Raw genomic sequence first — 16,411 nt, forward strand, 5'->3', positions numbered from 1 at the left:
TAATACTAGGTGGGAGTGTCATGCGGAGTCGTGTAAAGCTATTATCTTAAATTATGACCAAATTATATGTACATTAACAGATATTTTTGAAAATGTTAACGAAAAACAAGAAAATCGTCATATGGCTAAATCAATAAAAAATAAAATGATAAAGTTTAAAACAGCATTTATGGCAGTTATGTGGAGTGAGATTTTATCGCAGTTAAACAGTGTTAGTAAATACCTTCAAAAACCAAGAATAGATTTGTTTACAGCTGTAAATTTGTTAAAAGGATTAAAAACTTATGTTAGTTCATTAAGAGAGAAGTTTATATATTTTGAAAACAAAGCAAAGGAATTATCAACAAATATTTTGCCCTATGGAAAAAAAAATTCTTGGATGGTAAAATAGAAGGAAATTCAAACTTTTGCGAAATAAGAAAGTTGGAGGTTGATACTTTTTACGTTATTGTTGATTGTTTAGTTACTGAACTTGATAAGAGATTAAGCGCATATGATAATCTTTGTAGTATTTTTGGGTTTATTACAAAATTCGGCTCACAATTATTATCGGAGACTTCTGCCGACATATTTATTAGCACATTTAAAGATGATATCGATACAATAAATATAAAACAAGAGATTGTGCACTTTTCAAGTTATATAATGCAGTTAAATTTGCCAATAATTTCTCCTCAACATATTTACTTATATGTACATGAAAATAATTTTAAAAAAGTTTTTCCAAATGTGTACGACTTTATTTAACTTTGCCAGGTTCAAACTGTGAAGCAGAAAGAACAAATTCAAAATTAGAACTAATTGAAAACGCCAGAAGAACGTCCCTTCACCAAGAGAAATTAACTCACTCGTTCGTCTATCTGCTGAAAGGGAAATAACTAACACACTTGATTTTTCAGATTTAATTCAAAGGTTTAGTGAATTAAAATCTAAAAAAATCCGTTGTATTAAATTCTAAACCATGTACATTTTTGTATTATTTACATTGACTATGTTGAAAAATGCAACTGTATTATCTACACTTTTTTACTTATATTTATATTTTTTAATTTCATCGTATTTTTTATATTAATCATCTTTAAATAATTACTTAGACTTATGGTATAATTATTATTATTATTATTATTTTATAATCTATTAATAAATTGAATATAAAAATTCCATATAACGAAAAGACTGTATTTATAATTTAAGTTGATGATTTAGAATTTAGATAATAATTAATTTTGGGGCCCCATCAAAAAATTAGACCCGGGCCCCAAAATTCCTAAGTTGGGCTCTGGTACTACATGCCTGCGAATGTGCATAAAGTGTTATTACACGGTTCAGATGTTATACGATTTGCACCACTTCCTATTGGTAATATTAATCGAAGAGTAAGTTTAATTATATAAAATTAATATTATACATTTTAGGTAAACTATCTGAAGAAGCGCAGGAAAGTCGAAAAAAGGACTATAAACTATACAGAGAACATAGTAAAAACTCTAGACTCAATACAAACGAAGATTTGTTACATATTATATTGTTGATTTCGTCAGACCCGTACATTTCATCCATTCGAAATGTTTCAAAACAATATGAACATGAATTATCAGATGATGTTTTATGAAATTATTGATAATACTAGAATCAGATGAAGTCGAAGAAAGTGACATAGGTAAATCAATCTTTTTCAGAAATCACTTTGACTGATTAATCAATTAGTTACCTCCGTAGAATATATTGTATACAATTATTTATGTTGAATGGTTAATTTGGTCCATTAATTTTTTTATTTCTTAAAATGTGTATATTTATAGGAAAACAATTTAAGTTAACACTAAAACCAAATTTATTAAGTACCAAAATCTAGTTTTTTTTTAATAGTACGTTATATTTATTTAAAGAAACCCATTTTTGTAAATTACTGTTGGCTGTTGCAACTAAATGCAAAAAGTGATTATATTATTAAATAGCTATCAATGTCCTATACAATATGTATATAGTGAACAATTGGTAAAAGTGCGTAAATTTAAGTATCATTACTCCAAAGTTCAATAACCTTTGCAACACTCAATATTTCAACACAATAATATAGCTAATACTAAAAAAAAAAATAAAAATAAAAATAAATCTGTTATTATGGCATTTAAGACAATATATAATAACTGCATAAAAAAAAATATATATTTTTTATCGTTTTAAGTGAGAGAATTAAATAATATAAAATATGTGAAAGTGAAAATATCAATCAAATAAATGAATTGCAATGAACAAGAAAGTATCGGCAGGGCCGTCCTTAGGGGGGCGAGCAGGGCCCAGGCCCTGAGCCTCGCGCTTTTTGCTTAAATTTAGGGCCTCGCGTTTTTTTTTTAATTGTTTTTTTTTCGTAGTATTTAAATTGTATGTTTTGTATACCTAATTAGTAAATATGAATAAATGTATAAAAATAACGAAGTTGGTTCCATGTACTAATATTGGAATATCCATAATCCATAATTCGTAATCGCAACACATCAGCCTTGGTAGTTGGTGATGCAGGTAACAGGCAGCAGCTACGGACCGTCTTTTTCGTCGAATTGTTATTACTTATTAGTTATTAGTAGGGCTCGGATTTTAAAGGAAATGCTTCTTTTTATATATTTAAGATAGAAATCTAATTATTATACATAAATTCGTTTCACGTCAATCTGATTCCAAATAAACGAATTTATTTTGGCTTTTTTAGCTTTTTTCAGTTATTCTAACTGTGGAATTTTTATATGTCTATTATGCTATAAAAATAACTGTGATCGTACCATTAGTGTGAAATGACCTTAAACGTATAGATTATCGATCTGCAGATAGTTAATATGTCGATAGCTTATCGGCTATTGAATATAGTAAATACGTGGTAGTAAATTCTTATTTTAATTTAAATTAATTTTTAAATTTTTTTTATTCAGTTTTATAAATTATTACTAATTATTCATGTTAATTTTTTGCTTTTTTATAGAATGAATATGCTTCATTTTTGCTTTTTTAAAACAATTTTGTGCTTTTTTTGTTATTTATTATGCTTTAAAATCTGAGCCCTAGTTATTATAGTAATAGATAATAATAGATTTAAAACGTCACCGTCGGACATCGGGAAAACATTGATAATAATAAATAATATGTATTGAACAAATAGTAGGTAAATTGATTCTATTAGTAGTAGTTTTTACTTTTTCGTGTGTGCGTTTGCTGTTGACATCGGTTGTATCTAATATTCTAGTACAATAATATTAAAATGAGTGGTCGTTTACGTGATAAATATCGAAAATTTAAAAGTGGTGGTGAAAAATGAAAACTTAAGAGTTAAGATTGCTATTGAACATCAAAATAAACGTCAAAAAAACTCTTTATTCAATTTTTTGAAATTATAGTAATGATACTATAGTCGATAGTGGTCAAATTAAAAGTAGAATAAATGTTAATCTCCAATTGAGCCATAGTGACGATGTTAATACAGAAAAACATATTATAATCTATCTATAATACCTAAAATATGTACAAGTATTTTCGCCCTGGGCGGCTGGGCCTCGCAATTCCTAAGGACGGCCCTGAGTATCGGAGAACTTAGATTATGATGGAATTATGAATGAAAATGAATGAAAATCTTAAATATGCCTATTCAGCTTTACTTGTATGTGATGAAAAAATATTTCCAATTATACGAAAACTTTTAGTTATTCTTGTTACTCGGTAACGACGGCCATCCCTGAAAGGACTTTTTCGACTCTTCGTTGTTTCAAAACCTATCTACGAAATACAACCGGAGACTCTCGCTTAAATGGATTAGCAATGCTAAGTATTTATCGGGATATTGAAATCTCAACAGACGCTGTACTTGATGAATTATCAAAAGCATCAAGACAAATTAATATTAAATTAAGTTAGTATTGTTAGACCATAAAATATACATTTTTTAAATTTAATTGTGCTATGTCTTTAAATATAAGAAGAATACAATTGTATACAATTTTTTTACACACACATATATATTATATATATATATATATATATGGTAACCCCCTCAACCATAAACGAATTCTGCGCCTTTGGTTGGAAATAGAACACGTCTATAATCCAATGTCACTTGTATGTTAGACAAAGACAGAAAATCACCGTTTCCAATACCCTTAAGTACGTTTTGGACTAACTACTTTAATTCCCTATATCTAAAACACGGGCAATAGTACGTTTTGATTATCTTAATACTAGTTTTGTGCATGGAAAATGTTCGTTTTGGATTAACTATTTTTAAAAACTGATTTGACCGGGAATCAATACGTTTTGATCTATTCTGACGTCGCTAATCGATTTATCGCTGTCTTTTCCATAAAAATCGATATCTAACTCAATTTTTTTCAATTTTGGCAATAATAGATACCTACGTTTTGGATTTCCACCCCTCAATTTTTAAAATATTATAACAGTCAATTATAACATATAACTCATATAAGTCATAATATATCAATTTAAAAATGTAAATTAAAAGTATGACAAATTATTTCAAGTAATGTTGTATTTGTTATTATTTTATTTTCATGCTGTATACGGGTTACTCCAAAATTGTGAAAAGTGAGGTTATATAATATTCTTATTACCTTAACTATTCAGCGTTTTTTTTTACCAAGGTAAAATATAGTAAAATCACTATAAACCCCTTGAAAATAGATTATTGTTTCAAAGATATTCTAGAATTTAGGTAATATAATAAGCAAAAGTGCAGTAAAGACATAGGTATACTAAGAAGAAAAACAGTAAGTCCATGGACTTACTGCATTATTTCTTAGGAATCGGATTTCTTAAAATTTTAAATGCTCTTACTGTATATTGCCTTAATAATATTCTGTGTTCAAATGGCTTTTGTGCCGTAACTCCATAAAATAACTTTTTGAAATTTTGACATAACATAGTCTTCAGAAAAATATTTTTGGATTTACATAATTCTAATCATGGTTATACTTCAAAATATGGTATTTGATTAAATAAGATTGATTAGTCCTAATCTAACAATTAACAAAGATAATATTATCTCACTGTTTTGACGGTTAGTAACAAAACAACACGAGTCGTCGAGACATATAAAGTAATACATCCACGTAATATCGTGTTGAACATATTTTAATGAATTATTATGTTGTGGTTTTAATTAATTTACTTATTATTAAATAATTAATTGACTGATTTATTGCTTAAATTTTAATTACTAAAATGTCTTCTTGACAACGCGTTTTAAAAATGTTAAATAGTTGTATATATGAGAAAATTAAAGTATGATGCTATATAAATTCCTACAACAGACGATGAACGAAAACCAATGACACAAAAATGTGTAGAGTTAGAAAAACTAGGTAATTGTTTTATTGTATGTATTACTTAATTAAGATTATTTTCTAACATTCCAAAATAATTTGTTTCTAGAATTTTTTAATACACGGATATAAGGTCTATATTAACTGACTTGGGTGATATTAAAACTATACCAGAGAATAATAATTTAGCAAGTCCATTACAAGTTGAAGCATTGGTTAAAGGTAAAAATAAATTGCCTATGATCTATCTAAAATTATTATATGTAATATAATTTAATTTATTTCTAGAACTTTTTAATTTTGATAATATGCCCATTGAAACAATTTGCTCTAATTATAATATTGAAGTTGTAAGAGAAGAAATGTTAGCATCAGATACAGCCGATACAAGTAATGATTATCTAAATAAAGTTTATAATAAGTTTTAGTAAATAATTTATAGTCTATAGTTTTTACATTTTGACAAAATCTCTAATCGAATAATTGACTAAAATTAAAATAAGAAATACCTATTTTATAATAATTTGTTAAGTAAACAGTATTTTTTATATATTGATTTTATCTTTATTTTTAAGTATATTAGTTGAACTACAACTTCTGAAGAAAATGAGCAATTTGAATTATTTACAAAAGAGGGAAACCTTAAAAAAAAGAAAAAAAATTGTACAAGTCTTAAACAAAGAAAAGAAAAGAAACTGGAAAAACTTTAATGTAAACACCAAGTACTTCCACCATGCAAAGAAACTTGTAGGCATAAATGTATAAAAAAAATACCTGAACAAAGACGGATTGAAATAAATACTACGTTCTGGAAGCTCGGTTGGACAGACAGAAGAACTGCTATTTTAATTTATGTGAACGCTTAGAAGTAATGAGAAGACGTGGAAAGAGACAACTTAAAAATAAACAATGTTATTTTGAATATCATCTTACCAATAAGATTTCAATCAATGTTAAAGTTTGTAAACAATTTTTCCTTACTACTCTTGGTTTTAGTAAAACAAATGATAGAGTTGTTTTTGATGTTTTAAGTAAAACAGTTGGTGAGTTAACACCTCCTACTAATAAATGGCACAATAAAAAAATTGTTAATGTTTAATTACATGATTTAGTGAGCAAACATATTGAAAGCTTCAACTCAACTATTTCCCACTACCGCAGAGAGTATGCCCCCAGTATACAGTATCTGCCTAGTGATGTAAACATAACGTCAATGTATATGGAGATTTCAATGAAACAAATCCAGATATTCATGTTTCATATGATTTCATAGATTGAAAATTAAAGAAAACCACATTTTATTTTATTTTTGATCATGAAGAATGTGAAATTTGTGAGTCGTTCAAGTGACATGACCACAATGAAGAAAACATGAATACTGAATGTGACATTTGTGTAACTATAATTGAGCAAAGTTATCGTTACAAAAATGCAAGAGAATTGTATAAAGAATATAACGATAAATTAACAAAACTAACAACTGATTACTCTACAACTGCAACAACCTCATATTATTCCCCAGATTTGCAAAAGGTAATAATGTTACCAATAGTAAATTCATTCGAAAAAGTAATTTTTGTTCGAAGATAAACTGCATACCACAAAAGTTTTGTTCCGCTGGGCAATAAATCTATAAATGACACATTTTCTTGCATTTGGCATGAGGCAATAAGTGGCAAAAACGAGAAAGACATTATTAGTACTTACTATACGTTTTTGATAAACTTAAGAGATATTCCACATGTAGTAATTTGGCTTGAAAATTGTTCAAGCCAAAACAAAAATTTAACATTGTTAAGCTTTTTAATTTTTACAAACGGCAACAAATATTATTAATTTATTCTTTTTTGAACCCGGTCATACTTTTATGAGTGCTGATAACTTTTACCATCAAGTAGAATCGTCGTTAAAGAAACGAAAAAAATATATGACTTTGCAGATGCAATTCAACATGCTAGAAAAGACAAAATCATTGTGAAATAAATGCAAATTGAGGATTTTTATTTATGGAAGGATAACAAATCTCAATTAAAAACATCAAAAAAGACATTAATAGAGTTTAATTAAGAGACAACATAGCAGTTAGAGCTTAAAAAAATAACTTTAATTTACTGTATAAAACATACCTAAAAAAAAAACGATTACCAAGTATTAGATTTTCTTAATAAAACACATTTAAAAAAGACTGCCATGCCAGCACACAAAAATGAACGATGTGGTATTCCGATCACCAACAAAAATGATTTCCTTGATCAATTAAAAAAATTAAAATCGAAAACCATTCTGGAAAAACTTACCATCAACAAAATATATCAATTGATCAGTGTCTAATCTCTGTACAAATATGTGATTACAATATTATTATTACTTTACTTATAGATCTCGATCACGAATTTTAATTCTGGATACGAAACGGGCGCTTATCAGCTGATACTTGAACCTTTTTAGACTACGGCAGGACACACAGCGCTAATCGTGATATATATTTGAACTAATATAGTATGATAAAGTGATTATAATTCAATCTCAAAAACATAAATACATAATAAGCATTTTTAAATTTGAACAAGTTGTTTAATTATTATATAACATAAATTAAAATTAAATATTGCACCTTTAGTTTGATATTAATTTTGACAATTTCTTTTTAACTCTATTACTAGGTTGTTTTTATTTATTTGTAAACCAAGAGTCTTCAGGTTGACGAGTTGAGCAGCAGGTAAATCAATTTCTTTACCACCAGTTTTTATGCCTGACAAACATAACTCACATTTACTTTTCTTGCTTAATCTCCAAGCTAGATATCTTGTAAATCAAAAACAAATACATTTAATGGTTATTTATTAATTTTATTAAAATAATGGTTACTTATTTACCCAGCTAAATAGTATACAACACAGTCAAATGTTACATTATCAGAGAAATCATTATTTTTAAAAACATCATCCATATCCCATCTTCCTTCCTCCAGTATTTCATCAATGTGATTTCTTAATTTGAGAATTTTCTCTTTTCTAATAGATAACTGACTATTTTCTTTCATTGAATTTTTCAAATCAGAAATGGTTATAACTGGAGCATAGTCAGTATCTAACTATTTAAACGTGGTTTTTTTTTTTTAGTTATAAATTGTTCATTTTTTTAGGGTGTTTCTTTCATACTTGCAAAAACTGTGCAATTTCCACTTTTTGGTGGTTTAACCAATGATTACATTGATAATAGTCTATAGAGTTGGAGGAATGTAGGGGTAGACAGATGATCGTTTGGACTGGAACTCTGTCTGATGATTCCAAAAAATGTCTAAATGAATAAATAATATATCAATTATAGGTATGTTTAATGACATTACACAGTCAAAAATTGAGGATTCTCCAATTTATACTTTGCTTACTTCTAAAGAATCTTAGTTTAACTTTGATGTCAAAACATAACAAAAACCACATTTTTCTAATAAATAATCTACTAAATCGATAGTTGACTTTAACGTTATCTGCAAAGATTCAGAAGTGTTTTGAGTTAGAAATTCTTTTTCTTGAATAATACCTTTTTCTAAATTTGCTTCCCATCGTCCAGCCAATGTAGACTTTGATTCAAGACGTAAAGTAATACATTTTAAGTAAAAGTATATGGTACTTGTTTGTTATCGCCCCGCCAGTATGCCGCATAAAATTTATCGCCCCGCCAATTAAATAAAATAAACAAAATAATGAATAAATATAAAATATGTATGTATTATTAATAATAAAAAATTTAAAAATAAATGAATAAATATATGTTTATAAATTTAAAAAAATATGTATAAATGCATTAGTAAATAAATAATATAATTATAATTATAGTGGAGGCCAGAACTCGGATATCTTTTAAAATGGTTTTAAATGCGTCTTGTTTTCCGAGACGTGTTCTCCACATAAATTCTGCTAAATATGATTCCAAAAAATTTCTGTTTGTTCCACGACGCTTTCTATTTCCCCATTTAGCAGAACCCCACAATCTCTCGATATTTTGTGTAAAAAAAATTAAAAATTAATTTTTCGTATTGGTTTCAAACGATGTCAAAGTTTAATAAAATAACGAAGCCAGCAGCGTACTAATATGGTTTAATATACAATATACAATAGTTTTTCCATTTCCCAAAATAGATCATTCATCACGAGCTAAATACGATAATTGTAGGTATAATAACGGCACACTATATGGCGGGGCGATAAATTTTATGCGGCATACTGGCGGAGCGATAACAAACAAGTACCAAGTATATATTTTAAGTAGTATATAAAATAATAAATAAGTTAGTCAGTATACCATTACCACATCATCACAAACATACAACATACATTATGTACCATACTACCATTAACATTTACAGTTTACTTCAAACATTGACCAAAAATATACAGTTACAAATAATTAACACAATAAAATGAATAGTGGCTTAGGAATTATTCAATGGACCTTCATCCATCAACAAAATATATCAATTGATCAGTGTCTAATCTCTGTACAAATATGTGATTACAATATTATTATTACTTTACTTATAGATCTCGATCACGAATTTTAATTCTGGATACGAAACGGGCGCTTATCAGCTGATACTTGAACCTTTTTAGACTACGGCAGGACACACAGCGCTAATCGTGATATATATTTGAACTAATATAGTATGATAAAGTGATTATAATTCAATCTCAAAAACATAAATACATAATAAGCATTTTTAAATTTGAACAAGTTGTTTAATTATTATATAACATAAATTAAAATTAAATATTGCACCTTTAGTTTGATATTAATTTTGACAATTTCTTTTTAACTCTATTACTAGGTTGTTTTTATTTATTTGTAAACCAAGAGTCTTCAGGTTGACGAGTTGAGAAGCAGGTAAATCAATTTCTTTACCACCAGTTTTTATGCCTGACAAACATAACTCACATTTACTTTTCTTGCTTAATCTCCAAGCTAGATATCTTGTAAATCAAAAACAAATACATTTAATGGTTATTTATTAATTTTATTAAAATAATGGTTACTTATTTACCCAGCTAAATAGTATACAACACAGTCAAATGTTACATTATCAGAGAAATCATTATTTTTAAAAACATCATCCATATCCCATCTTCCTTCCTCCAGTATTTCATCAATGTGATTTCTTAATTTGAGAATTTTCTCTTTTCTAATAGATAACTGACTATTTTCTTTCATTGAATTTTTCAAATCAGAAATGGTTATAACTGGAGCATAGTCAGTATCTAACTATTTAAACGTGGTTTTTTTTTTTTAGTTATAAATTGTTCATTTTTTTAGGGTGTTTCTTTCATACTTGTAAAAACTGTGCAATTTCCACTTTTTGGTGGTTTAACCAATGATTACATTGATAATAGTCTATAGAGTTGGAGGAATGTAGGGGTAGACGGATGATCGTTTGGACTGGAACTCTGTCTGATGATTCCAAAAAATGTCTAAATGAATAAATAATATATCAATTATAGGTATGTTTAATGACATTACACAGTCAAAAATTGAGGATTCTCCAATTTATACTTTGCTTACTTCTAAAGAATCTTAGTTTAACTTTGATGTCAAAACATAACAAAAACCACATTTTTCTAATAAATAATCTACTAAATCGATAGTTGACTTTAACGTTATCTGCAAAGATTCAGAAGTGTTTTGAGTTAGAAATTCTTTTTCTTGAATAATACCTTTTTCTAAATTTGCTTCCCATCGTCCAGCCAATGTAGACTTTGATTCAAGACGTAAAGTAATACATTTTAAGTAAAAGTATATATTTTAAGTAGTATATAAAATAATAAATAAGTTAGTCAGTATACCATTACCACATCATCACAAACATGCAACATACATTATGTACCATACTACCATTAACATTTACAGTTTACTTCAAACATTGACCAAAAATATACAGTTACAAATAATTAACACAATAAAATGAATAGTGGCTTAGGAATTATTCAATGGACCTTCATCCAAATAGTCCTTTAAAATCTGGCTATGCCATACACACAACATACACATGCAACACAAATAAAACCTCTAAGGTAACTTTCTGTTCATAGCATCAAACATATCGTTCATTTTTAATGTAAATGCTTGTGTTCCTAACGAATCGTTACGACCGGTACACTCTTGTGCCCGGTAAAACTGTATTTCTACTACCATAGATTTGCTAAATACCTATATTTACATTTTTTTCAAACCAAAATAATTTAATTAAATTACCTGTGTAGCGTATTTAACTTTCATTTTGGTGAGATTGTTAAGCTCCATGTGATACCTTGAGATTTTTGGACGTATTTTTAACATATTTTTTGAGTCATTGTTAAAAATTTGACACTAATGATCCCCTTAATACAGTCCTGGGAAGGATGAATCTTGGAAAAAATAGCAAACATTTCAATTTCATTATTTAAATTCAAAGATGAATATTTACAAAAAAATTAAATATTTAAATTAAAAATTATAATATTGTTTACTTTAAAATATTTTTTTTGATATAATCGGTCCCTTATATTTTTTATAGTATGTGGAGCTTCACACAGAACAAAAACTTTACGAGTTTCATCATATGGGTTTTCAAAGAAATTTTTTAAACCTGCTTTTTTACCATTTACACCCAACATTTTATACATAGTTTTGTTTGTTGAAGCTCCATCACTGGTAAGTGCTACAACTTGCAATCCAGAATCTTCTAATAGTATAATAGCTTTGACAACAAATTTAGCAAAATTGACACCTGTAATTTTTGAAATGAGTTGGTAGGTACTGATATAAGTTAAATATATTATAAAAATAGATTTTTTAATAATACAAGAATGACTGACCTTTAACTAGTCTACAGCTATAGGTTGGGTTATATTATCAGCCAAACTTTGCCATATAAACACCAGGCCATGGTCAGCTTGCTCAAAACTTGATATTTTATGTTCTACTTCTTGACCAAAATCTTCCAAATCACTATATGTTAAAGTTCTGCTATTTACATTTATGCTTAAACATAAAAAAATTTCATCTAATAATAAAACACCTCTTTTTTAGTTTTGTGTTTTATTTAAGAATTTTTTTTTTAATAAGCTAAATAATTTACTATCGAATCCACATTCACTTTTAATAGCTAATAAATGCGAAAATAGTTGTAACACATGGCAGAGGTAATAAACCTTGGTCCCGCAAGAACTTATATCCCGATGGAGATCTATAAAATTGGAATAATTTTTAATTAATCAAAAGAAAATTTCAACATACACACACACACACATATATATATATATATATATATATAATATGAACACTATAATAAAAAAATATATAGTTATAAACCTTATTTGAAATAGAAGACAAAGAATCATTCAATTGTCAGAGTAATGTCTACTTTTAGGATTTTTAAACTTTGCAGCAGCAAATATTTTGTATAGTAAAATTGATTGACATTTTAAAATTCCTGAATCTTCGATTAATTTTGTTAAGGTCTCAAATAGCGACTTCTTTCATTTGATTTTTTTATTGATATCAAATGTGATTTTAATTGAGAATTTTTATTTATTGTCCTGGATACCTGAAGTCTTACTTTATTTGTTATACATCTGAATCTATTTAAATGATGTCTTTTATTAGGGGAGAAATATTCTCTAACTTGTTTACTCTTTAAAATTGAATAAGATTTTTTTCTGATTGAGTATAGTAACCTCATACACCATAAACAGCTAGGTCTTCATTATAGTTAAAAAGTAAAAATATTAATTAATTAATTAATTAATTAGTTACTTACACAAAATGTATAAGTAAACATAATTCAATCTAAAAAATACAATTTATTTAACATCTGATGTTATCTAAAAATGTACTATTTATTAAAACTAATAAGAAGATTTAATACCTGTTGTTTCTTTTAAAACTGGAACAGTTCAAATGTTTCCAATACCCATTAACCTTTTCACATTGAGAACCGATTGATGCTTTTACATTAGGAAATTTACTTGTTAAAACAGCACCGTAACATATTTTTAAATTATCAAGATTTTCAATTGCACATTCTATATCTTGTACAGTTATTACTGAATGACATAACATAGGGAAATACTGTTGTTGTTGTTCCTCAATAATTTCTTTATTCATTACATGAACTATAATCTTAGAATCTGTTAAAAATTATAATCAAATATAGCCAGATGACAGATAATAGTTGACAAAGTATAATATGAATTAATTATTTAAAATATATTAAATTATATCTTGAGATTGAAATTCTTTTAAGAACACTTAATGTAGAAATGTGTTAAGTTTAGTCAACACATTAATTTATAAAATGTATAATAATAAAAATGCACTTAAAATAATGGGTAGGTTATACTTTCCTTGAGTTACTACCAGTTGTTTTGAAATGATACGTCAGTAATCCTGATTGAATTCAGTTAATTTGAAAAATGGCTTTGTTAATTTCTTTTCAAAACTATTTAATGAAACATCAGTATATCATTTCTGAGGTAATTTTATAGCCACACGCTTATTTATTAAATCAAATAAATATTCCTGAATCATATTATGCTACAAAAGTATTTAATTATAAGTTTAATGATATTGAATAGAATTTCTTATAATTATACATACATTTTGTGATTCACATATATAATTCATTAAAGATATTTCAGTACGTTCTGCGACTTCATTATAAACATTGGTTGGTTCCTACAAAATATTTGTATTTGTTAGAGATAATAAGTAAACTTTTTAATTCAATTTAAAACCATACTTTAGTAATGTTCACAATTTAAATATCTTGGTCAGTATATACAGCATTTGGTAAAGATGTTTTTGATAATAATTGTTCAGCTTAATTTTGACATATATTCACATCCTCCTTTGTATTAATATAAAATAAGATTAATATTGGTGCATGATATGTTGTTTTTTACTATTTATACTGTATAATATATAACTATACTAACACATAATGTATTTTTATCTGAATTACCATTGCCTAAAAATAAAGTCGGTATAGCTTCTTCTATTAATTGAGGTTTTTTTTAAATATATCTAAGGTAAAATAAATGTTGGTGTTGAGTAAATAAGAAAAAAACAATCAATATTATAAAATATTCTTACTGAATAAGCACTTGTTCCTTATCCAGACACCCAAGTATCTATTATGCTTTCTTTTGAAAAATGGTCTCCACACAATCGATCTTTTACCCAAAGTTATTCCCACTGCCTTTTCCCTTTCTTCGTGTGCATTTTTTGGTATTGAGAACCGTGATTTACTAATACCAGAGCAGTTTCTTACACAACATTTGTCTATCTAGGACATAGTGGTTTACAATATCAAAAATACAGTTGGTGTGTAAATTGAACATCGAACATCTAGCTAATACATTCAAGCCCCACCAAGACATTTTTCCGAATCCTGAACACTTGAGCCAAGTTAATGAGTTTATATCTTCCCCCCTATCAATGTCTCCTCCTACAAAATCAATTTCACCCAACGAAATTTCTTGTCTTATCAAGAAATTACCGGCACGTAAAGCACCTGGGCATGATCTAATCACAAACAAAGTTTTAAAAAACCTGTCAAAAAAATGTATCCTCTCATTAACACATATTTACAACTCAATGCTGCGGCTCTCCTATTTTCCCACCATCTGGAAACAGGCGGTCGTAATCGTTATACCAAAATCAGGGAAACCAAAAAACTTAGCCTCATCGTATAGACCCATCAGTCTCTTACCAACGCTTGGAAAATTGTTCGAAAAATTGATTCTTCTCCGAATCCGACCTATCCTACACGAGCATCAAATCATACCTACCACCTTTACCGACGACACAGCCTTATTGTCCACAAGCGATGATATTTCTATAGCTGCACACAATCTACAACATCATACTAGCCTAATTGAGCCTGGTGTAAAAACTGGTTGATTAAAATAAATGAAAGCAAGTCAACTCAAGTTACTTTTACCCTTCGCCATGGCAACTGTCCCTTAATTAAATTAAATAACGTGAATATTCCTGTCAGTAATGAAACCAAATATCTCGGCATTATACTTGACAAATGCCTAACTTGGGGCCCTCACCTAAAAAATAAAATAAAAATAGCGAATAGCAGACTCCACCTTTTTCGGCCTCTCCTAAAATCCAAACTAAAACTAAAACTTAAAATACTATTATACAAAACCATTATCAGACCACTATGATCCTATGGTATTCAAGTTTGGGGGCCAGCCAAACCCTCAAACATCCGCCCTATCCAGTCATTTCAAAATATAACCCTTCGAATCATCACTGGTGCTCCCTGGTACGTAACGAATGAATCTCTTCATAACAACTTACAAATCGAAACAGTAAGTAAACTTTCAAAACGTCACATAAATCCTTTGCCATAAAAACTGCCATCAAACATTAATCACCTAATTCAAAAAATGTCCTCAAATCTTATCCCTGACCAACCTCCACGTAGACTGAAAAGAAATTGGAATCGTGACCTACTACTCTGAAAAAAAAAAAAAACAACAACAACAACATCAACTATACAATCATCCTTGCTACACCTAGATGTATAATATAATACAATAAAACCTAAATATTTGTTTAAGGGGTATTACCAGTGGGTGACTTCCCCTATCATGTGAATCATGTTATGTCCATTTCTAATTGTTATCATAATGACTTATTGTACAGATTATGTGTATAGATTGTCTTTTTCTTAATAAAAAAAAAAAAAAATGTATACAAAGAGCGGGGTACGGGGGCTTCGAGTTTTTGTCAACACTTGCGCTATCTAGGTATCCAAAACAAGAAATAATAAATCGGTATGCTAATCCATCTTAACTTATAAATCTCTCGCCTTTTTCATGCTTCGTAATATATATAATTATACAATATTATAATATATTTTATACCTACCTAACATATTATAATTATAATTCATAATTTAATTGTGTCTATGTTTCATCTTTACTTTGATGACTTGATGTTCAACTTTTTTAAGATAGGTTCATGCTGAATATTTTTTATTCTTAAAATACACACAATTATGGTAAGGTGTTGAGTTCTTGAAGAACATGGCGATT

General features: G+C 27.8%; 2 protein-coding genes and 1 pseudogene across 2 annotated transcripts; all 3 read right to left on the reverse strand.

Annotated features, from left to right (window-relative positions):
* Positions 1–7,889: 7,889 nt before the first annotated feature.
* LOC132925230 (uncharacterized) lies at positions 7,890–9,673 on the reverse strand. Its single transcript, XM_060989641.1, has 5 exons — positions 9,662–9,673; positions 8,738–8,907; positions 8,486–8,624; positions 8,201–8,418; positions 7,890–8,129 (listed from the first exon to the last, which is right to left on the reverse strand). Exons 1-5 carry the CDS (start codon positions 9,671–9,673, stop codon positions 7,952–7,954), a joined length of 717 nt encoding a protein of 238 aa, XP_060845624.1. The 3' UTR covers positions 7,890–7,951.
* A 405-nt stretch (positions 9,674–10,078) lies between these two features.
* LOC132925231 (uncharacterized) lies at positions 10,079–11,618 on the reverse strand. The gene is made up of 5 exons (XM_060989642.1): positions 11,571–11,618; positions 10,903–11,072; positions 10,651–10,789; positions 10,366–10,583; positions 10,079–10,294 (listed from the first exon to the last, which is right to left on the reverse strand). The coding sequence occupies exons 1-5, from the start codon at positions 11,616–11,618 to the stop codon at positions 10,117–10,119; spliced, it is 753 nt and encodes a 250-aa protein (XP_060845625.1). The 3' UTR covers positions 10,079–10,116.
* Positions 11,619–11,851: 233 nt separating this feature from the next.
* Positions 11,852–12,697, reverse strand: LOC132924471 (uncharacterized; annotated as a pseudogene).
* Positions 12,698–16,411: the final 3,714 nt, after the last annotated feature.

Source organism: Rhopalosiphum padi, chromosome 3 (genome assembly GCF_020882245.1).
Source record: "Rhopalosiphum padi isolate XX-2018 chromosome 3, ASM2088224v1, whole genome shotgun sequence".
NCBI classification, from domain to species: domain Eukaryota; kingdom Metazoa; phylum Arthropoda; class Insecta; order Hemiptera; family Aphididae; genus Rhopalosiphum; species Rhopalosiphum padi.

Coding starts and splice junctions, on each gene's coding strand:
- LOC132925230 (XM_060989641.1), bottom strand. Junction 8,625..8,737: donor TGTTATGTTTTGACATCAAA/GTTAAACTAAGA, acceptor TTATTCATTTAG/ACATTTTTTGGAATCATCAG. Junction 8,419..8,485: donor AAATTGCACAGTTTTTGCAA/GTATGAAAGAAA, acceptor ACGTTTAAATAG/TTAGATACTGACTATGCTCC.
- LOC132925231 (XM_060989642.1), bottom strand. CDS start 11,618: ATGGAGCTTAACAATCTCACCAAAATGAAAGTTAAATACGCTACACAG. Junction 10,584..10,650: donor AAATTGCACAGTTTTTACAA/GTATGAAAGAAA, acceptor ACGTTTAAATAG/TTAGATACTGACTATGCTCC. Junction 10,295..10,365: donor GTTGTATACTATTTAGCTGG/GTAAATAAGTAA, acceptor TTGATTTACAAG/ATATCTAGCTTGGAGATTAA.